Raw genomic sequence first — 21,598 nt, forward strand, 5'->3', positions numbered from 1 at the left:
GATTATTCTCTGTAAAATTGCCTCTATACAAATGCCATATTGTTCAGCTGATCTGCTTTGCACTGACTGAATTCACACTTAAATATTTAGAATGATTAATTACGTATTATTTAATTATTATTATTAACCCACGAACACCCCCCCCCCCCCCCCCCCCCCCCCCCCCCCCTCCCCCCCCCCCAAAAAAAAACACACCCTTACCTATAGCACTCTGATCATAGCACTGTTGCTCTTAAGGTACTACTTTACTCAGATGAGGACCTAACACTTGTTCTATTTTTAGCTATTACTTTATTGGCAATGATACGTTTGTGGTTGCTTTGTTTCCTTCTTTTGACAAATGTACTTATTGTAAGTCGCTTTGGACAAAAGCATCTGCTAAATGACCTAAATATAATGTAAATGTATTTATTGTTAAACATCAGTTCTCCTCAGAAATGTGAGAAAACTATAGGACCTGTAAAACCAACTGAGATACAGTCGCTCAACATCGCCAAGCTTTGATTGGTTCTGAACAGACCCCCCCAGTGACGTCAATAGAAAGCGACTGTCTTCGGTTTGTGTATCGGCTGTTGAGCTAACAGCTGCACCAATTGTGTTTTGGTTTATGTTTTTGCCTCCCATGTGCAGTAAATGCAAGGTAAGAAATACAACGGCTTTCTTCTCGTGTCTGCTCCGTTGTCGTTGGCAGGTCAAAGCTCAGCTTTATCGTAAACGCTGGTAGCCTGTTAGCTAGCAGCTAGCTCCAAGATCAGCACCTAATGTATGCGGAATGCGCAACCATTGCGGATGTGGTGCAGAAAAAAATGCGCATCGATGCGACAGAATACAGAAGTCATCGCCAGTGATAAAAGCTGACACTGCTCTTTTAAAATGCTACACAGTTGTAAGCAGTGCTATGTTTTGTTGTTTTATTTCAGCTCTGGAGGCGATGCTCTGCTTTGAAGATGCATCTCACTGTGTAACAGCTGGACGTTTAGATGTAGCTCTTCTTAGCCAGCTCCAGGTGCTTTTACACTGTGTCTTTACGTTTACGACAGCCTATCAGCATAAATGAAAATGATAAAAACGTATTTAAGTGGCTGCAGCGAGCCATAAAAGTCTCTGGACATCATGCTCTAACCAGGCAACATGGTTGTGTCCTCACTAAGCTGCAACAATGACTTGATTCATTTGAATAATACTGTTAAAAGAACAGTATTTCATTCTACTTCAACTCTTTATTTCCTGAGAAATTAGTTTTTGTGGCAGCTGTACTCAAAGCAGGTTCATAATTATCCAGTTCAGTATAGAGAAGAGATGTAATGTCTTCAGCAGTAAGTTCAGTTACACCTTGAACTTGTGTTAATGGGCATCAACTGCCAGTATCAGAATTGGCCCGCCAGTCAGTTCTGTTGTAAATCAGGTCTGACCCATGACTGAGTACTACGAGGAGGGGGGGCTGCTTTACGAGCAATCACCTCCCATGCACATCAAAGTGGAGTCTCCGGAGGGACCCTTTGGAGGGGGAGCCTCAGAAAACGGCTTCCCCAGGGAGGATGAGGACTCGGAGGCCAGCTGTGACCAGAGCAGTGGATTACCTGGGGGACTCCCGTTCAATGTGGTAGTGGTGCATCCCAACATCATGGCACCCGGCATGTCCTCAGACGACCTCTTGTCCATTGAACAAAGTAAGCCTGAATGAGAGTAAGACCATTATGGGAAACCACTTATTTCTTAGTTTCCTTGTAGCCTGTCACCTCCAGCTACTGCATTTATTGTACTGAAAAAACATTTAGCCCCAATATAATCATTCAAGGAATATTGAGATAAAGTTAGTTCTTAATGCAGTTGAAAGTGTTTTGACTTAGCAGAGTGGAAACAAGACAGACGTGTTTCTCTTTATCACAAAGTATTTTTTCCTTTCCCTTTTGGCTGTTCTCTCACCTCTCCCTCTAAAGACAGAGCTATGTCAGCTGCACTGGCTGCTGGCGGTGCAGGAAAAAGAAAGAGCCGTTTCAGTGGAGCCGAGCTGGAGGTGTTGGTGTCAGAAGTCACTCGGTGTGAAGGAGAGCTCTTTGGTCCTGCGGGGAGGCTCCGGCGGCGGGAGAGAGAGCGCATCTGGGCTGGAATCCTAGAGAGAGTCAACGCCGTGTCCCGAGTCCCACGCACCCTTCGAGAGGTGAAGAAGCGCTGGGATGACTTGAAGAGACGCAATGGAGGCAGGCTAGCAGATGCTCGCCATCGCACCTGTTACCTGCCATCCAGCAGAGGAGCCTCAATGCTTGGCCGTCCTTCCCATACTAGTCCCAGGCTTCATCAAGCCAGGCAAAAGCAAAGCACCAGACCAAAGCCTAGTTTCCCATGCTTCCCTGACTCTGACACAGGTAAAAAAATAACTCGTCTGATTGGCATTTTTTGTTGCTTCGATACATGCAAAATCTACTTGTGTCCACTTACAAACATATTTTTTTTGCAGGTGTAGGAGTGGAAGGATCAGAGAGAGATGGTTTGGAAAAAGATGAGGACAATCCTGAGCGTGACAGAGAGATGGGAGAATCTGAGTGTGAACCAGTAGAGAACAGCATGGAAGACAAATTGGGATTAGGACTGGGACTGGGTATAGGACCACCCCCTCCATCAGAACGATGGCTCCCTCCTTCCCCCCTTTACAGTGCTCCTTTCCTCAATGGTAGCCCTCAGCCTAGTAGTCCTCAGCCTTCACTTGGAGCACAGCAGGGTGCTCTTGAAGCCCCTCCACGCAGCTCCTGGCTTGAAGATGAGCTACGAGGGTTAGGGGAAGCAGCAATTCAACTGGGAAATCGGGTAGAAAAGAGTCTGCATGAATTTGGGGATGGTTTCAGACAGGACATGAGAACACTTGTTGCTTCGCAAGAGGCATTAGCACTCAGCCTACAACAAAACAATGTCCTCTTGCAAAGGCTGTTAGGAGTGCTTGAGGCCCAGCAGCAACCACAGCCACAGCAACATCGTGTACAACAAGCACACCAATTGCAGACATCTCAACAGCACTTACAGCCACAACCAGCTCAACAGCAGCAGCAGCAGCTACAACACACAGAACCACTGCAGCAACAACAACAACAACAGCGGATTGAAGCGCCGCTGCAAACACAACTACAACAACAGCAGCAGCCACATGTCGTACCACAGTCACAACAGCACCAATCACAAACACAGCAGCAGCCAAAAGTCACCCAGCTTTCAAGTAATCAATCAGCTGTGGCGGTGGTTCCTGCACCATCGTCCCCTGAATTACATGTCACGTGTCCCTCTGAACCACCCACCAACACAACAAATGGAAATGTGCAGCGGCCGCGGCGAGGAAGAGCTGTTGATCACAGGCGCAGAAGACGGCGCTGAGGAGAAAGCACTTAGAAACTCAAAGTGCACATTGTGCATATTTGGTGTTTCAAACTGGGACAAGAAATTATGCTCTTTTTCTATTGACGGTATTTCTGTAAAAATGTTGTTTGGAGTTTTATGTCCCACTTCAAACGAGAAAGCCAACTCGCACTTAAGTTTGTCATCAGAGCGGACTGAAGTGGATAAGAAAATTAGAGACAAGATAATAGGGTCGCCTTAAAATTTGCTTGGTTCCTCAGACATACTCAAAACACTTCCTGAAAAGCAGTTGCTTGGTGGAGTGACACCTTCACTTATGGGACTTACAATACCCAGATAACAACATACTGTAGGTGCTGACGTTTAACATGCATGTCCCTGTACATGCCTTGCAGCCGAGCTGTGAAGCTCATGATGCCCTTGCTAGTTCAATGCTGTCTCAATTCTCTTGATACACTAACATTGTCATAAAGTACTTGTAATCTGAAGTTTTTAATCATATATGGTAGTTATACAGCTATTGTACTTACCTGCTAATGTATGCTTGTGCTTTTTAACAGTTTCATGGAATTCCAGCATTGATTGGAAAATAAAGTTAGACTGTGTTCTGTACAGTGCGGTTTGAGACAACAGTGTTACAACCGTTTGGGGTTTTTTTTTCATAAAAAAAACAAAAAACCTTCTGGCATAAACATCAGAGTAGGCGTCAGAATTGAATTGATATGTTTCTTGTGGAAAGCATACTTAAGTATGTACGGGGCTATTTATTATAATCGTGCATGCAGTATGATGAATGTGTTTGTAGATAGTTGCAAAGAAACAGCATATGGCCATCATCTACGTAGTTTTGCACAATGTATATTTTGTAGATAGTGACTGTTCCAATGAAATGTAACTAATACTACTTTAATAAAAGTCAGACATTGGCTGCAAATAAAGCCACGTGATCACTTGTGAATTTCTCACATAGCATTAACACATTTAACATTGATGGTTGTGTTGAAGTTTACTTCTGTTTCGAAGAGTGTGTTTTAGTCCGTTAAACAACAATGTCACAGCAGTGGAAGGAAGGAGAATGTATAATGTAAGGCCTTTGAACTGATGAACCACGGTTAATGTCAGTAGCGGGTGTTTTATTTTGAAAGTGTTGACCGGAAATATAATTCCTTGTTCAGGCTGGGCTAGGCTAGCATGATCCTTGTGTGTTCTGGACAAGGGGGTGCATGGGTGAAACATGGCCGCCGTAGACCCATCGGAGTCTCCAAAACGACAAAAATCCCCTGCGGAGGAGGTGGAAACATCTGGGGAGAAGACCGAGGCGGCGGAGACGGGATGCGCCTTAAATCAGGAAGATGAAACAACAAATAATAAAACGGCGGGGAGCCCAGACGATGAGCGGAGAGCCAGTGTGGGTAACGACGGCGTATGTGTTGCCAGCCATTCTGAGGTTAGTGTCGAGTCCGGTGCTGGAGCCCAAAAAACGACATGTAATTCACCGGAGGACCTGACATCGGCTGAAAAAATGGCCGATGATCGTGGCGGCGACCAGCGGGCTTTCGACTGGTCCGAACCCGAAGAGGACGACGAAGAGCCGGAGACGCACGAGGAGGGAAATGATAAGTGTGGTATGCTAACGTTGTTAATGTATTTTACTGTTAGCTTTAGCCTCGGGGCTAACCTCAGCTGTAGCTCTCACTACCGGTTCAGTAGTCAACTCTGCTAAATGCAACTGCCATAACAAAAATCCTAGCTATCCAGCTAGCATCCTGCGATATGGGCTGTGATCTGCACTCGAGATGGATATCATGCGTGAAACGTGTCGGATTAACATCAGATAGGTTGTTTACTGTTTATTTCTGTTTGCTAAGTTGTTATTGTGCTGTGCTTTTCTCTTTCTTACTTCCAGACCCCAGTCATGTTACAGAGAGTGCTGGAGGGGTGCAGCAGGATACACATGTTGATGATAACATTACAGTTGATGCAGAGGAGATCAGCGAGGAGGAGCCATCACATCCTGATGAGAAGAGGGCAGAGAAGGGTCTGGCTGTGGAGCTGGCGGGAGAGGTGGACGGGGTGGAGGATGTGGTGGAACGGGATGAAGAGGCAGGGCGAGGAGAGGACGCTAATTTGACAGCTAAGCCCAAAAAGTGCCGTTTGGTGTGCAAGGAGTGCGGCATGCGGTTCACCCGCCGCGAGACGTTCAATCTTCACCGTCACTTTCATGCACACGAGGACGAGCTCACGCCTCTCACCTGTAAAGAATGCGGCCTTACCTTTCAGCACCGCAGCAGCCTCATCAAACACAGAAATGAACATAAAGAGAAGGAGGAGCAACTTGTTACTCCCAAGAAGGAGACGCAAACAAAGGCGGAGGGTCGGTTTAAATGTGCAGAATGTGAGATGCGCTTCTCCACAGTGGATAAGCTGAGGGACCACAACTGCTGCAATACAGTAGAAAAGCCTTACCACTGCCCCCTGTGCCGCCAAGACTTCCAGTTCAAGGTGTCAATCACTAAGCACATGATGATCCACTCCCACGAGAGCACCTTTAAATGCCAAGAGTGCAGTCAGACTTTCTCAAACATTGTGGCCCTGCGCTACCACCAGCGATGTCACAGCGCCCTGAAACCCTACGAATGCCCTGAGTGTGGCTTGGTTTTCAAACACTACTCCGTCATGGAAGACCACCGTCGCAAGCACACAGACAACATGCGCTCTCACCTGTGCAACATCTGTGGTAAGACGTTCAAGTACAGCAGCCTCCTCCATCAGCATCAGTATCTGCACACGGGCCAGAAGCCCTTCCGCTGCCCTGAATGCGGTAAAACATTTGCCTTTGCCCAGAACATGAAGGCACACTGCCGCCAGCATAGACTGCCCAAAACCAACACTTCCACTGAGCAGCCTAGAACGTCGGCCCCCACGTCCACAAAGGAGATGGTCAGAGGGCCGGGAAAAGAGAATTCGCACCAGAGCGATGAACCGAAGCGAACATTTACCTGCCCCCTTTGTCCCCAGACCTACACAGTACCAGCTAATCTGAGAGCTCACATGCTTGTTCACGAGGCTGAGTATGAGACACTGGAGAGAGCCCCCAAACCCCCGAAGGAGAATAACAAGCAGGGGGGAAAAGGACACACCTGTCCCCACTGCCCATCTGTCTATTCTGATGAATCTGGATTAAATATGCATCTGTTAAGTATCCACAAGTCTGTAGCACAAAATTTAGAAAAGGTGGTAACGCCACCAAAAATACAATTCACTCCGTTAAACAGTGATAAAGTGCAGGGGAAATGGAGAAGCGATGGCATAAGTGTTAAGTCGTACAAGTGCTCTGAGTGTGGTAAAACCTTCCGCCACCGCTCGGTGTTGGAGCTGCACATGCGCGTACATTCCAAGGACAAGCCTTACCAGTGCAAAGTGTGCGGCAAGGGCTTTAGATTCGGTAGCTACTTACAACAACATCTCATCATCCATACAGGCAAGAAGCCATACAAATGTCCAGACTGTGGGAAGGACTTTGCCTTCCTGCAGAACATGAAAACACATCAGCGGCTGCATCAGGAAAAACCGTTCCGCTGCACCAGCTGCCGTAAAGGCTACAGTGACGAGACCCAACTGCAGCAGCATATGTTATCACACAATGGCGACAAACCTCATAAGTGTGACCTGTGCGACAAGAGCTTCGGATTAGCCTATCTGCTCCGTGATCACATGAACACACACACGGGTGACAGGCCTCATCGCTGTGAAGAGTGTCACAAAACTTTTTCTTGGTTTAGCAGCCTGCTCGTACACCAGAAGATCCACGCTCGCAAGCGCCAGGGTTTCAGTCAGTACAACTCTTTCCCGATGGGTGCGAGGATGAGAGGCAGGGGCAGCAGGGGGAGGAGAGGCGGGAGACACCTGTGGAGCTGGTCTAGACCATTAGGAGGCTCTGGGATGGTTAGTTCTCAGCAGCCTTTGTATCCTGCTTCTGCACAAAGAGACGCTGAGTTGCAGAGAAGGGCAGTCGTGACACAGTCTTCCATTCTCTCGCCTCGCATGGATGTACAAGGTAGACCGCAGAAGGAGCCGTGGCTGCCCGAGCTACGCCCTCAACCAGTGCAGTGGAAGGTGGACGGTGGAAAGGTAATGCCTGTCCCATCGTCGCAGCATGCAGCTTCACAGCAGACACCGTTTGAGAGCCCACTGCAGCCCAGCCTACAGCAGCACCATCACAGAGGTCCAGGCTGGGCAGATAGTCCTTTAATAACTAAGTCAGGCTCCACATCTGCTCCAGGCTCAGACTCATCACACATGAAAGACAGCACAGCTGCTGTTGTCAGCTCCCTCATGGCAGGTGTGCCAAACAAACCCAGCCAGTCAACTGTGAGTGAGCTGGAGCAGCACAGGCAGGCCAAGCCTGTGACTTGGAGTAGCACACCCACATCCACAGTGCTGGCGTCCACAAGCTCTTTGCCACATGATTTTTCTATTCCTTCTTACATAGATGGTGCAGCTCTGTGGAGCATCGGACCTCCTCTTCTAGCAAATTCACAGAGCTCTCCAAATAAGCCTGGTCAAGAGCTTCAGCTGCCAAGATGGACAGCTGCTCCAGTGTCTATACAAAAGGAGCCATCCACACCTAAAAAAGAGGACAGTGCAGTGTGGGACACAAGTAATCCTAATGTAATACCGTCGACTGTTAGCCAGCCAGAGAAGCCATGGAATGGCTGTGAGCTGCAGAAGCAGTGGGTTTCAGGCTTAGCAGGTGTGTCCACCTCAGCTCAACTAGACCAAAGCAGTGCTATGCCAATTTCAACTCCTGTCTCTCATGGGGTAGGTAGCACCTTGTGGGACATACAAACACCACCAGGAATTCCAAAGACTATAAACCCAGAGAAATTAGTAAATGCTCAAGATTTTCAGCTGCAGCAAAAGCAGGTGTCGGCGGCCTGGTCAGCGACACAGAAGGTTCCCATCTCCATTCAATTTGAACCTCGTTTTGGCCCGGGGTTGGGGACACCAGTATGGGGCTTCCAAACTAGTCCATCGCTGCTCAGTGGGCAACTCAAACCAGGGACTGGGCAGGAGCTGCAGCAACCGCCGATGGTAACAGGCACTCAAATAATCATAAATCAGACTTCTCCGTTTTTCACATCTCCGCTTGCTCCGCTCCCCCCCCTTGCTTTGCCTGGCCCACACCCTCTTCACTCTGTCGCAGTCAGCACACTTTCAAGACCACCACCCCCAAATATTTTTTTTGCACCACAGGCAGTAATGAGCGAGAGGCCACACATAACACAGACCCTGCCCCTACCTCAGCTTGCCCCACGGACAGAACCTCACAAACTTGGACCCCGTTTGCCTTTTGCCCCAGAACGGCTTCTGCAGTGCATGATATGTGGGTGTTCTCTTCCCCGGGAACTAGATCTACAAATGCATTACTTGCAACATGCACAAGGAGAGATTTGACATTTCTACAGTAGTGACAAGACTGAGTTATGTTTATATATATATATATCATTTTTACTGAGTGGAACCTCATTTACTTTGCCCTCACTTGCCATTTAACCAGAGTAAATGGGCATTAGAAACAAAAAGATAGCGGTAAAACTTGATTTGTTCTCCACACTTGAATCACATTTAAAGTTGTTCAGAACTAAATTTGACAACACAACGGAGGGTGTATACATATACCATTAAATTAGTTTCACGTTCCTTTTAAATGCATTTAAGTTATCTAAACACTTAACCAGTTTAAGCAACTTCTGAGGGATGCAGATTTACGGGGTTCTACGGTCTACGTTTCATTTATTGCCAATGCCATTTAGATTTAGATAATATTAGTACTTTTATAGTTCTGTTCATATGTCCTGAACCATTTTAACTGTGTTACTTCATGTACAGTATACTGTGTGCCTTTTATGAGTACAGTCTGCATGTCTGCTGTCTTGGTATTCTAGGCCTAGTTTGTGCTTAAGATAGACTCAACAATGTGACCTCACTCCCAAAACACAGAGCAACTCTTTTAAGGATAACGTAAAGAAATGCAAATTATTCACTTTTGAGGAGTAGAGGATGGAGTTGTTGAACTCACAGGTTACATGTGTTAGAACATACAACGGCCAGCTGACTACTTACATCATGACCCTGTTAGGAAGTGCTTGCATTCACTGTGCTTTTGGCTGGGTCGAGATATCTCACAAATAAAGTTCTCATTGTGATTATTTGGTCAAGGTGAGACTATCTGTTAACAAAATGTGACAGTTACATGTAAAGGTCATTTCACAGTAGGAGTTCTCTCTAAAATTTAAAGTTGTTGGTAACAGGGAGAAAGTAGGCATTACACAAATATCGGTTACACTAATTGTCAAGTAGGATAATTTCTATTAAATCAAACTTGCTGTTTTGTCATTAATATGTACTCTAATGGCAAGACATACATGAGACTGATGATACAAAATGTATGGTTTGCACCAATTGGTCAGGAGAAATTCTGCTAATTTCTTGTTATGCGTCATGATTGATGCACTTTATAATTAGATTTAAACTGATTCTGGGTGGCAGTACAGTAGCGTGCACTGTAAACTGATGAGTACTGTGTTCCGAGTAACTCTTACCAGAAAGACTTATTTCAGATTGGAATGTACCAATATTTATACAATCAAGTCCACATTTGAGTACAATGCAATGTATTTTTTGTGTGAATACCGAATGATTTCATTCCATAACTGTAGATTTAGTACAGAATCCCATCTCATTTGTCATGACAATGGGCATTTAAGTAGCTTTGGGTGGCCCAATAAGTGACTGAAAATCTTCAATACTACTGTAAAATAAACACACGGTCCATTTGTACAAAAAAAGGAAACTGTCCCTGTGTGTCTTAACATTCAGCGTCTTAAGTTTAAAAAAGCAAAACATGCCCTTCTACCTCTATCCACTGTTTTAGCATGGAACGGAATAGAAACTTCCCATGATGTCTACATATTGGATTAAATAAAACTTGCCTTTGATTACAATGGTGTGATGTGCAGTACTTGTTGGGTGAAACCGAGTTTAACGTTTAATAAAGATATACTGTTTTTCATATATGGGAGTAACATGGAGGGTGTCAAGTACTCTTATGAAAACGTTTGGTTAGAATTGTGTGTAACATCAAAACAAAGTATACATGCAGACCGATTAAGGCAAATTGTGATTTTAATAAATCCAGCATTTTCTCTGATAGTACGCACGCGCGGAGACAGCGCAAACGCTCTGCAAAGAGTCGATAAGGTGGTATAAACACTGCAGCTCACTCTTTGAAGGAAACAAAACAGAAGAAGAAGAATCCACTTCCGCCGAGGGATGCCTGCTCAGCCACACGGTGCTGCTCAGTGTGTGACTAACAGCTAGCCGTGCTGTTCAGCATCACTCGCGGTGCTAAAAAAACCCTTATAAGATGCTGCCTCGTTGTGTTATAACGTCAACGAACTAGATCAGTATACTCGGTTTGCTTTCGTCTTCACGCGAGCACGCGGCTGACTGCTGCCGAGAGAAAGTTAGTTCAGAGCAACCGTGGCGCTGTTAAGCTAACGGGCGCTAGCTACAGTAAGCTAGCGCTGCCAAACGAAGTCGCTCCAAGATGGACGGAGCTGCTGCCGCTGGGATCACAGAGGACGGAGCTGGAAACGAGCCCCGCGATGGAGACGCGGCATCGGGACATGACGTGGGTCCGTCGGCTGGGGACACCGCTGATGGTAAGGATCCCGTAGTGGTCACTTATCTAACCGTTGTTGTCGCTATCAATACATCCATGGTCTGTTCATGCATGGTGACCTACACTAACTTCACCGCAGGGGCATGACAAAAAAAAAAAAAAACAAGCTGCATGTCTGCGGCAGACGCATAACAATAGTAAAGTTGCGTTCACTTGCACAGTTCCACCCTGGCACCCCTTTTGACTATTCAAGTTCATGGCTGCTCAGAGCTGTTTACTGCACAGACCCAGCAACAGTCCTAGTAGACCAGGTTGATGCTCAGCATGATTGAAGTCTGCTCCAGTCCACATACTGCAGATTTTGTCAAGCAGGCTTGAATTTAAACATAATATAAAAGTTGCATTACAAGGAGTATACTCATCATACATAAACGTTATTACTGTAGAACTATTGGACAGTTTCCATTCAGCATATGGAGTGTTGTATTCTTCCATATGTAGATATTTAAAATCTGACAACACAGTGTTGTTCTCTATTTCAGAGCTTAAAGTAATGCACATCATACAGAAGCACTGCATCTTGGGGCTTTAAAAATCAATTTAGTCACGCTTTAAACATATGAGGATGTAGGTTAAATCTAAGGCTCTTCACATTTGACTTACTCATCTTATGCCTTCCCATGGAATTTGGTTTGTTCATATCAACCATCTAACAACACAAACAGAAATCTTCACCTTAAATATCTGATTTGTGTACATTTTAACTGTGTGTGTATAGCATCATTGGCTGTCGAGAGTTATCCTGATCTAGTGACCCTGAAATGCAGAAACAAACTATTTGATTCCATAATAATGTAGCTTTTATTGCTTTTATTTGTGTAGTTATTTGTATGCAGATGTTGGATTTGGAAATTAATAAATCAAAAATGTTTTTATCATTGTCAAGTACAATGACATTCTTAACAATGATGGAACCAGTGGGGGGGAGTTCTCCTTGGCATTGGCAGTGTGAAAACAAAATGGGATTTATTTTTGTTGTCAGGCAACAGACAGCAGCAGTAATTAACTGCAAACAAAGCATATTGTGTACTGAAAGGTTGAGTAGGTCATTCTATTCAGAAACACTCTGTTATATTACCTGAAATCCTCATAACCATAATACCGATAGCAATGACTATATTAAATGCTCTTATATTTAAAAAAAAAAAAGAAAAGAAAGGAAACAAATGTCATCTGTGGCAGGATTGTAAAATATAAAATCCAATCAATAAAGTTGGGCCGGAGAAAGTAATTGGATGGCGTGCCTGTCTGTCAATGTTTACTTCCTGATTGCCACTCTGCCGATCTCGAGCACTCGCTTGGCATTCTGGGAGCGTGGCTTTGAACAGAGGTCTGAACGAAGGGGGCGGGACTTTTTCGGTTCTGTGATGCGTTCAAAGTTTCTGGTTTTTCCAAATGACCTACTGAACCTTTAATTGTCTGTGTCAAAAACAAATGCTATCAAGTACTACTTGAAGGAAGTATCATAATATCTTGATGTTCTTGATGTGATCCCAGAATAAAGATTCCTTTCTTAATCCGCGGGTCATCACTATGCCCTTCTGCCAATGAAACTGCTCTAATGGGCATACGTTTGGCTGTAATCATGTTTCACATATGAAACTTAACAGTTCAGTGCAACTTAAGCTTTGATCAACTGAATCTCTGATTTAGTGGTAAAAATTGAGTTAGTTTGATTAGATTGTGAAAGAATTTTGGAGTGAAGAAACATTTTTCTGTCACAACCCTCTGGCGAAGCATCACCTTGTATTGAGATGTGGTTCTTTAGTTATATTTGCCTGTGTAAAAATGAAAAACATTCAGCAGCGAGCAATCTTATAAAATAACTGTATAATTTAAGTTGACAGAGGTAATTTGGCTTAAGCACTGTATGTATTAGACACTGAGTATTTTTATTGGAATTGCTATTTCCAGAATCAAATTTTGAAAAATTTGTGTAACTCTCATCAACCCTAAAATAAAGAAAATAATTTGCACCTGTGTTTTGTGATTTTTATTTTTCTGACTTTCTTTATCTGGAAACAGGAGTGGCTTTGACCTCCTATTTTCCCCTTTCTATTTTTAGGGGTTGGGGTTTTCTGCTGTCGGGATTGTGGAGAAGCCTTCAGAGAGGAGGCAGCATACTTGGAGCATCGCCATCAGCATCCACAAGAAAGCGTGTATATAGACAACCAGTTGGATGGTTTACATGACGCCGAAAGGGACAGGAAGAAAGGAGAAATAGTTAATTTCTGTAATTCATGTTCATTATCATTTATTGAACCAAGTGAATTCCACTTGCATATGGAGAAGTGCCATGGTCAAACCTCCCAACAGGACTCCAGTATTCAAATAAACCCTACGTTATCAAAGCAACACACCTATGAATGTCCAGACTGTGGGAAATGTTACGGTGTATTCGGACACTTCCTCAACCATCAGCGCTCACACAGACAAGCCTCCAAATCCGTTTTTCATGACCTTGAACATTTGAAAAAGAAGTCATTTCAGTGCGAGTCTTGTGGGCGGAATTATTCTCGTGCTTCAGCTCTTGATGCACACCGTCGCTGTCATGAGGAAAAGTTAGTAAAGTCACGAAACAGGAATTCAGGAGACGCATTAAACCTGGAGGAGTCAATCGTTGAAGGCAAGCCCAGTGAAAACCGCATGGATGACACTCCTGAAAAAACTTTTAAGTGTTCATGTGGTAAAGCTTTTTCTGCTCTAATGCGCCTTAAAACGCATCAACGATTTAGCCGCAACAGTCAGTGCTCTCCAGAAGAAATGAAAGAAACCAAACCAAAGAAAACTTGCAATGAGTTTTACTGCAGTGAGTGTAAAAAGGCTTTCAATGGCCACATTGCCCTCTTCAACCATCAGCGATGGCACGCCAATCACTCAAATGATTCAGCAAACAGGTTCCCATGTGAGGAATGCGGAAAAGTATTTATGACCCCAACGTTCTACTACAGGCATCAGCGCACGGCGCACAGTGACGAGACGCCAGCAAAGTCGTTTCTTCATCAAGTGTGTCAGCTACAGAAGAAGGCATTTGAATGTAAAGATTGTGGGCTAAAGTTTTCCAGGGCTTCAGCGCTTCACTCCCATCAGCTTCATCACACGGATGTCTTCAGAGAAACGGAGAAGGACGCTCAGATGCGTACCCCGCTGCTTCCACAACAAAGAACTTCAGAGAGCGTAGGGGAAGAGACTCAGCAGGAAAACGTGGAACCAGAAAACGTGCTTTCTAACAGTATGGCGGAAGAAGACTCCCATGTAAATGAGACTGATGAAGATGTGGAGAGTTATGACCCCAGGGACTTTAATGTGCAGGTGATCAGTGCAAGTGAATCTGAGGACGAGCCCGTCCAGAACCTTAATCCTGATCTAGAGCTACTGTGTGAATCAGACCACGAAGTAAGATATGACAGCGAAGCTGGAGTTTCCCCCAGTAGTCTGGTTACAAAACCAGAGATGGATTTGAAAATTGTAGAAATTGACTTTGAGCAAACTGACGAGCAGTGTGCGCTGCGAGTGGGTGAAGCTGAGAATAAAATGACAGGAGAAAGATTTGATTGTCCAGAATGTTACCGTTGGTTTTCTAGTGCTTCATCACTGCGCGTTCACAGAATGTGGCATGGCGTCCGTAAAAGAAAACAGCAGTCTCAAGGTCAGTCAGTGACGGTTGACGCATGTGCCCAGGAATCCAGTAGCCACGCAGCACACTGCAGTCACATTCAACAACACGAGAATCAAAACGCAAGCGATAAAGATGATGAGGCCGTGGGAGTAGAGAAGAAAAATCTGGCATGCAACGAGTGTGGTAAATGCTTCTCCCGTTTGTCTGCTTTAGTTTCTCATCAGCTACATCATCCCAAAAGAAAACAATTTCAATGCCCAGATTGCACGATGTCTTATTCGCATGCAGGTAGCCTTTTTAACCATATGAGAAACTGCTCTGCACAAAAAAAAGAGAATATTTCAGTTACTAAAAAAGAATACAATCCAAAGAAAACCCTGCTTGGCCCAAAGATTTATCATTGTGAACTGTGCGGGAAGGGTTTTTGGTCTCTAGGAGCTTACTCCCACCACAAGCAAAGTCAGTCTCAATGTACAGATTTGAGGCTAAGTAGAGGTGTCCCAGGATCTTTGCACTCCGTTAATGGACACCCTCGCTTCAAGGTTGCATGTCCGGTGTGTGGTAGAAAGTTCCGTCACAAGGGCATTATGGCATTGCACATGCGGAAACATGAAAACGGAAATCACAAATGCGAACTCTGCAATAGGTCGTTCCGTCTGTTCTCCAGCCTGCTGAGACACCAGGTCGTGCACAGTGACCAGTTACTCCCACCGCCTGTTAAGTCTTTTCAGCATCAGGTTGAGCAGTTGAAAAAGAACACGTACAGCTGTCCTGACTGCGGGAAGCTGTTTTCACGGGCCAAAGCACTTCAGTTTCACATGAAAAGCCACGGGTACGAGACGGGGCACTCGCCATCATCGCCAAGATCTACTGTAAAGCTGGAGGCTCTGCAGTGTGCAACCTGCCTCGCGCATTTCAACAGCAAGGCCTCTTTAAGGGCTCATCAAAAACTTTGCATTAAAAGAGACAGTCAGGTATTTGATTGCAAGACAGAACCCCCAGAAAATAATGATACTCTCACGTTACACAAAAATAGTATGGTAAGCTCTGAGCAAATAACACTACATACTGAGGTAAAGCATGAAAACGACAGTGGGGAGCTAAAGATGGCAATTCAAACGCATGAAGACAACTTAGAAAACCCAAGCACAGAAAATCTGAAATACAAATGCAAAAAATGTGACAGAAGCTTTTCAGTGGTTGGAGCTTTGAATTTTCATAAAAGAGTTCATGCTGAAGATTACAAATCTGTAGAGAAGGCAAAACTGTCCGTGTCTGCAATGCTTAAGAAACCTAAACAGGAAGAACCAAGCAAAGGAATATTTCACTGCTCAGAATGTGGGAGGCGATTCATGTCCAACTCAGCGCTTGGCTCTCACAAAAGATGGCACAAAGAAAAGAAGTTTTCACGTCCCTCTCTAAAAGATGATGATTTAAAATCAGTTAGCCACAAGCCAGAGGATGGACCTTTTCAGTGCCACAAATGTGGCAAACAGTTTTTTAACCATCGTGTCCTCCAGCGCCACCAGATGTTTAATCCTCTGTGTCAAAACAAAACTGAGCCAGAGCGTGATTCAAGCAAAAGTGTCAAGAGCAACAGCACACTGGAAAATTCAAGGAGTCGAGGAGACGGGTTCACCTTGGTTGACCAAGTCCCAGAACAGGTCGACGCCAACTTGAACAGGAATGAGTCAATGGCTTCAACATCCAAGTCAAAAGCTCACCAGTGTCCCCTCTGCGCTATGACCTTTGCTAAAGCAAGAGGTCTGCGTGCCCACAAATGGCAGGCCCACTCAAAGAGGACAAAAGGTAAAAATAAGGCTCTTTTAAGGATAAAAACAGAGGCTGTCGCCTCAAGCAGTTCAGTAGAAGAGACAAAAGTAAACACTAAAGTGATGGTGAAGAATCCCCCTGTTGGTGGAGGCAAGATGAAAATCAGATCAGACCCCCCTCTTGTGAAATTTATCACATGCCTTGACTGTGGGAAGCAGTGCATTTCTCCAGGCGCCCTCCTTGACCATAAGAAAGTGTGCCTGGACATGAAGCACGAGTCTAACGAGGAGATCCAAACTCCTGAAACTACAAGTGAGACTTCCCCTCCTCTTAGCCGTCTGTTGGAGCATACGACCAAATGCCTCTTCAAGTGTGATAAGTGTGGGAAGGCTTTCCAAACTGAGGAACAACTGGGAACACACAAAACCAAGGCAAAGAGCCGACCTTATTGTTGCGCCCTGTGCTGCCACGGCTTTTGGACGGAGAACCAACTGCAACAACACCTTGCCTGGCACGATGAAGTACGCTGTCGTCTCCCAAACGAGGTTCGCTTCAGGCTCAGCACTGCTATGACCTCAAAGCCTATAAAACCTAACGTCCCCTCCATCGATAGCAGAGGAACATCCTTTCTGCCATCTACGCTAAACCCAGACAAGTCACAAAGTAGCCATAAGTGCCAACATTGTGGCAAAGCCTTTCTTTCACCGACTGCGTTACAAAACCATGAAACCCAGCACTGTAACGATGACTCGTATCATTGCTCCGTTTGCCCCAGAACCTTCAGTGAAATCCAGGACCTCATTGATCATCACCAGGAATGTATTCGGGATTACAAAAGGCCAAGTGCTGCTGTCTCCTCGGGAGATACCGATGGCCTTACTTGCCTTGAATGTGGAATTACTTTTTGTCAAGAAACTGATTTGCACCAGCACTATATTGAACATGCCCGTGCAGGCTATTAGACTATACAACCTGAAAAGGACTGAAGTGAAGACACTGTAGATTGTGGATTTTTGTTTCTTTTGGAGTTTGCCAAACTACTTAAATATGTTAGGCTACAAAATTAGAAATGTGTTTAGGCTTAGAGGAAACATACTTTCCCCTATTTGTTTCTATATTATTTGCTTCCCGTTACACTGGATTAGTATATGAACAAATGTTTAAGAATAACCCGTCTTATTAACTAATGTTGAAATGTCCCAATGATGGTTTTGAGCCCTTGATTCCCCCTGATTTGAATAGACCTGTCATTAGTTGAACCTTTGGGGATTACTGGCTGAAGTATGGTCCTTCATATCTAGATTAATCAACGACAAAGAAATTGGACACATTTATGCATGTACATGTTTGTCCTCAGAGCAAAAAGTGTAGCTGACACACTGCTTATGTCAGAGTTTATGACGACATTGGAATCATTCTGCACAACTAATATACTCATTTTGCTTGTGCCATTTTGATAACCTGAGGTTTGGCAGAGAGAAGATAAAGATATGTGAAATTCACCAATGTGCAGTAGTTGTGTGAATTGATTAAACAAATAAAAGTCCTGATGTTGAATTTTACAGCCATTTACCATGTCATGAAACAAATTTAACAATCAAATAATTATGTTTACATACAATACAATTAGCATTAATTGATGTATAAGCTCCCATGTTCTTTCTTTTTCAGTGTTATATGTCTATGTTGTGGAAAGACCATTCATTACTTTAAGTAAGGTAGCTTTTTTTTTCACATAGGATAGTTGTTAGTTTACTGTAGTACTTATGGAGTGGGATAAAAGTATTTGTATTGTACCAGAAAGGTTACTTTCCGCTTTTAATTTATGTTTTTTTTTTCTCCCCTAGATGACCAATTTCACTACTTGTTTACCTTGCTGTTTCTGAAACAAAGAAGAAAAAGTAGATACAAATAAATTGATCCATTTTGTGTGATTTGCAGGGTTGTGTGATTCCTTCAGCTTCAGTTAAGTCGAACTGCATGTTTGTGGAATTATCAGTCTGGTTTGTTAATATTTCTATTATTTTTTTATCAGGGCATGCTTAGTTTAGCTTATTTGACAGAGGGGGCAGTGCAAATTAATAAATACACCAGGGCCAAACAACTGTTACAAAAACCTCCTTAAATATGCATCTTTACATACAAAAACAGGGCATGCAATGTAAAGATTAGAAATGTTCCTAAAAGCAGTCGTGACAAATGTAGAAATAGAACAATATTTTAAGCAAGCAGAGCATATATATATAGCAGCAGCATTGCATTTAAAATATCACTTAATTAGAAAGTTATCTAAAGATCTTTCTTCATTTATCATTACAGACGCCAGTATTTACATTGAAATCATTTCATACCCAGCACACAAGCCAGAATATTTATAGACTTGTAGTGTTAAATTAAATCAAATAAAAGTTATCTAATGCATTATTAAGTAAAAACATTACATTTGCAAATTAATTATTTTGTCCTTAAAGTTATTAAATAATGATTTAATTTTAAAATAGAAATGCTAAATTAATTGGAAACATAATAACTAATTTGTCCTCTGGTCATAAACCATCTTGTGTGTTTTCTGCTTTTAATATTTAAATTACCATCATTATTTATGCTGCACACTCTAGGTTCTATATTTTTCTTTAATGTGCAGTGCTTTGAAATTTAAATTATTTCATGACGAGGTGGCACCCGACTCAAAACTTTATTTGTAAGTGTCATCTGTGAAAGAAGAGAGGAGCCACAACTCTGTAAGTTTTACCCGCTGCAAAAAATGATTGGTGACATCACCGTTAACCCGGCTTGTTCTACCTGTTATCAGACATTTCAGCTGGAACATCATAGTATTCTTTATATTATTCAAATCTGAAGATATAGGCTACTATGTTTTATATAGTTTATAAGAACTTGCTGAACCTCAAAGTATAGTATGTAAAATGACAATATTTGTAAACATTTTGGTCTTTTTCCTTCTTTTCTAGTCAACCAGTGCAGCATTGTATGCAAGGATTGTGGACTGAATTTTACACACTGGGACGTCTTCAACACTCACCTGCACCAACATGCCCTGGAAGAGGAGGAGGAGGAAGAGGAGGGGGAAGAGGCTCAGACGGGAGACGACCTGAATCCCACAGCAGATCTGGATTCTGGGAGAGCAGACGATGGAGAAAACGGTGGTGATGCAGACAGGTGTGACATGAGCAGTCCACTGCAGACGAGCCCCTCAAGCACAACACAAGGTGCTGGAGTTTCAACGAGGCAACTCGGGAAGATTCATGCTTGCTTGGTCTGTGGGAAGGTTTATACATACTTGAGTTCATTCACAAAACACCAGCGGTTGCATGAAAGCCAGCCACCTCCAAAAAAAAGTCTAGAGGCCAGTGTCCAGAATTTGAGTAAATATCAGTGTCCACACTGTGAGTTGTCATTTATCAGGCGAGCGCGGCTACTCGGCCACCTGAGAGTTCATAGGTCGTTAAAGTCAAAACCTCCCCCAGGTGTGATCAGTGTTGCAAAGACTTCAACTCTGTCCAGGCATATATGAGTCACATTGATCTCCATAAACGGAAACCGTTTTGGTGTTTAAGTTGTGCCAAAGGCTTCATAGATCAAGAGTTGCTTGATAAACACATGCTCAGTCACAATTTGAGGAAATACACGTGCAATATTTGCCACAAAAGCTTCCACCTGTCTAATCAACTCAGGATCCACTACAACACCCACACTGGAGCAAAACCATACCAGTGCACATTCTGTGGGAAGCGTTTTGCCCAACCTGGACATCTGATTTCACACCGAAAAAAGCATCTTAACACTTATGTTGGGTCCAGTGGGATGCTGCTGGGGATCAGGAATTCGAGGATTTTTGCAAAGAAGCAAGTGCTGAAAAAGAAAAGACTTTGCACTTGGTTCAAACAGGAGCGAGAAATGGCTATCAAGGAAAAAGGTGGGAAGAACAATCAAACTGAAAAGCTGCTTGGAGGTGCTGAGGCCGAGGATCATGCAAACTCTGAAGTGTCGGATTGTGGCGAGCCTATGCATCACCTCAAGCTTTCAAAACGAGCGGGTTCAGATGGTTTCGGTCCACCTGACGGGTTGAAATCAGAAAGTGCACAGCAACAAACGAGACAGGAGTTGGATGAGAGAGAGTCCCAGGAAACGAGTATGTGCAGAGAGCACAAGTATTGGGAATGGGAGTGTGTTGAATGTGATATGGGCTTCGATGAAGTGGAAAAGCTGCATTTGCATTATATAAAACATGCTACTGGGGAGCTTCCGATACCACAGGACGATATTGAGGGTTAAAGGCTCAAAGAAGCGTTAATTTTTCTCATACTGGTGCCTTTGTTGACCTTTTTATTTGTGTTATTATATTTCTTACTGTTAAAGATACATGGTTAGGGCTAAGGAACAAAGGGTTAACTGTTATTGATGAGTTTGTTGAAACAGTGCTTAATATCTGGCGTTCTTAGAATTTTGAAACTCAAACTTTCACCCACTACTAAACTGCATGAAGTATATCCCTAGGGAAATTGACAAAGAGTATCTACAACAGAGTAAACCTTAGTAGTTCATGCCTGATGCTATGAGATTAAAGGGAAAGGAACTCTGAATGTAAAAATTAAGCAAAGCTACCTCCCTCTATGTGTAAAAACCAAATAAAATCAAATGCATTCTAAATTCTAAATGTTTTTAGTCTTTGTCTTCATGTTGGGGGGGGGGGGGGGGGGGGGGTAAACAATGCAGCGTATTTATATTAGTATGTTTTTTCAATGTTATTCTTAAAGGCAATATACAAGTAACTTTTATGAACTTGTACGATTAAAACAAGCTTTTACAAAAGTGCCAAAACTAAATGAAGACAAAGACAAATACTGTGTTTTGAATATGTTATTCGGAGCTGATATATTTGAAAGTGTCATGCTATATGTGTATTAATGAATGGCTGTGAGAATATGACTAATGTGCATCTTTTAGCTCATGTATGAGGCATCGCTATAAGCTTGTTTATGGTCGATCAGTTTACCAGAATCCAGTTTTACGTTTTAATGGAGTCTAAGACAGCGTTATTAATACAGTGAGACTTTTGCACAATCTCATTAATTATAAATTCTATCATAATG

The 21,598-nt window shown here is 43.5% G+C and overlaps 3 protein-coding genes across 3 annotated transcripts; all 3 read left to right on the forward strand.

Moving 5' to 3' along the window:
- The first annotated feature begins 527 nt into the window (after nucleotides 1–527).
- LOC311024505 (uncharacterized protein) lies at nucleotides 528–4,277 on the forward strand. Its single transcript, XM_084026937.1, has 4 exons — nucleotides 528–640; nucleotides 921–1,670; nucleotides 1,941–2,366; nucleotides 2,459–4,277. The coding sequence occupies exons 2-4, from the start codon at nucleotides 1,415–1,417 to the stop codon at nucleotides 3,361–3,363; spliced, it is 1,587 nt and encodes a 528-aa protein (XP_083883063.1). The 5' UTR covers nucleotides 528–640; nucleotides 921–1,414; the 3' UTR covers nucleotides 3,364–4,277.
- Nucleotides 4,278–4,556: 279 nt separating this feature from the next.
- Nucleotides 4,557–10,344, forward strand: LOC311024609 (uncharacterized protein). Its single transcript, XM_084027090.1, has 2 exons — nucleotides 4,557–4,970; nucleotides 5,252–10,344. The coding sequence occupies exons 1-2, from the start codon at nucleotides 4,580–4,582 to the stop codon at nucleotides 8,800–8,802; spliced, it is 3,942 nt and encodes a 1,313-aa protein (XP_083883216.1). The 5' UTR covers nucleotides 4,557–4,579; the 3' UTR covers nucleotides 8,803–10,344.
- A 344-nt stretch (nucleotides 10,345–10,688) lies between these two features.
- LOC311025081 (uncharacterized protein) lies at nucleotides 10,689–18,391 on the forward strand. Its single transcript, XM_084027787.1, has 2 exons — nucleotides 10,689–11,072; nucleotides 13,158–18,391. The coding sequence occupies exons 1-2, from the start codon at nucleotides 10,958–10,960 to the stop codon at nucleotides 17,444–17,446; spliced, it is 4,404 nt and encodes a 1,467-aa protein (XP_083883913.1). The 5' UTR covers nucleotides 10,689–10,957; the 3' UTR covers nucleotides 17,447–18,391.
- Nucleotides 18,392–21,598: the final 3,207 nt, after the last annotated feature.

The sequence above is a fragment of the Eutrigla gurnardus genome (genome assembly GCF_963514095.1).
Source record: "Eutrigla gurnardus genome assembly, chromosome: 14".
NCBI classification, from domain to species: Eukaryota; Metazoa; Chordata; class Actinopteri; order Perciformes; family Triglidae; genus Eutrigla; species Eutrigla gurnardus.

Bases quoted from the DNA above. Each gene is read 5' to 3' on its own strand.
- LOC311024505 (XM_084026937.1), top strand. From the start codon at position 1,415: ATGACTGAGTACTACGAGGAGGGGGGGCTGCTTTACGAGCAATCACCT. The intron at 1,671-1,940 runs GTAAGCCTGAAT...CTCCCTCTAAAG, and splicing joins CCTCTTGTCCATTGAACAAA to ACAGAGCTATGTCAGCTGCA. The intron at 2,367-2,458 runs GTAAAAAAATAA...TTTTTTTTGCAG, and splicing joins CTTCCCTGACTCTGACACAG to GTGTAGGAGTGGAAGGATCA.
- LOC311024609 (XM_084027090.1), top strand. From the start codon at position 4,580: ATGGCCGCCGTAGACCCATCGGAGTCTCCAAAACGACAAAAATCCCCT. The intron at 4,971-5,251 runs GTATGCTAACGT...TCTTACTTCCAG, and splicing joins GGAGGGAAATGATAAGTGTG to ACCCCAGTCATGTTACAGAG.
- LOC311025081 (XM_084027787.1), top strand. From the start codon at position 10,958: ATGGACGGAGCTGCTGCCGCTGGGATCACAGAGGACGGAGCTGGAAAC. The intron at 11,073-13,157 runs GTAAGGATCCCG...TTCTATTTTTAG, and splicing joins GGCTGGGGACACCGCTGATG to GGGTTGGGGTTTTCTGCTGT.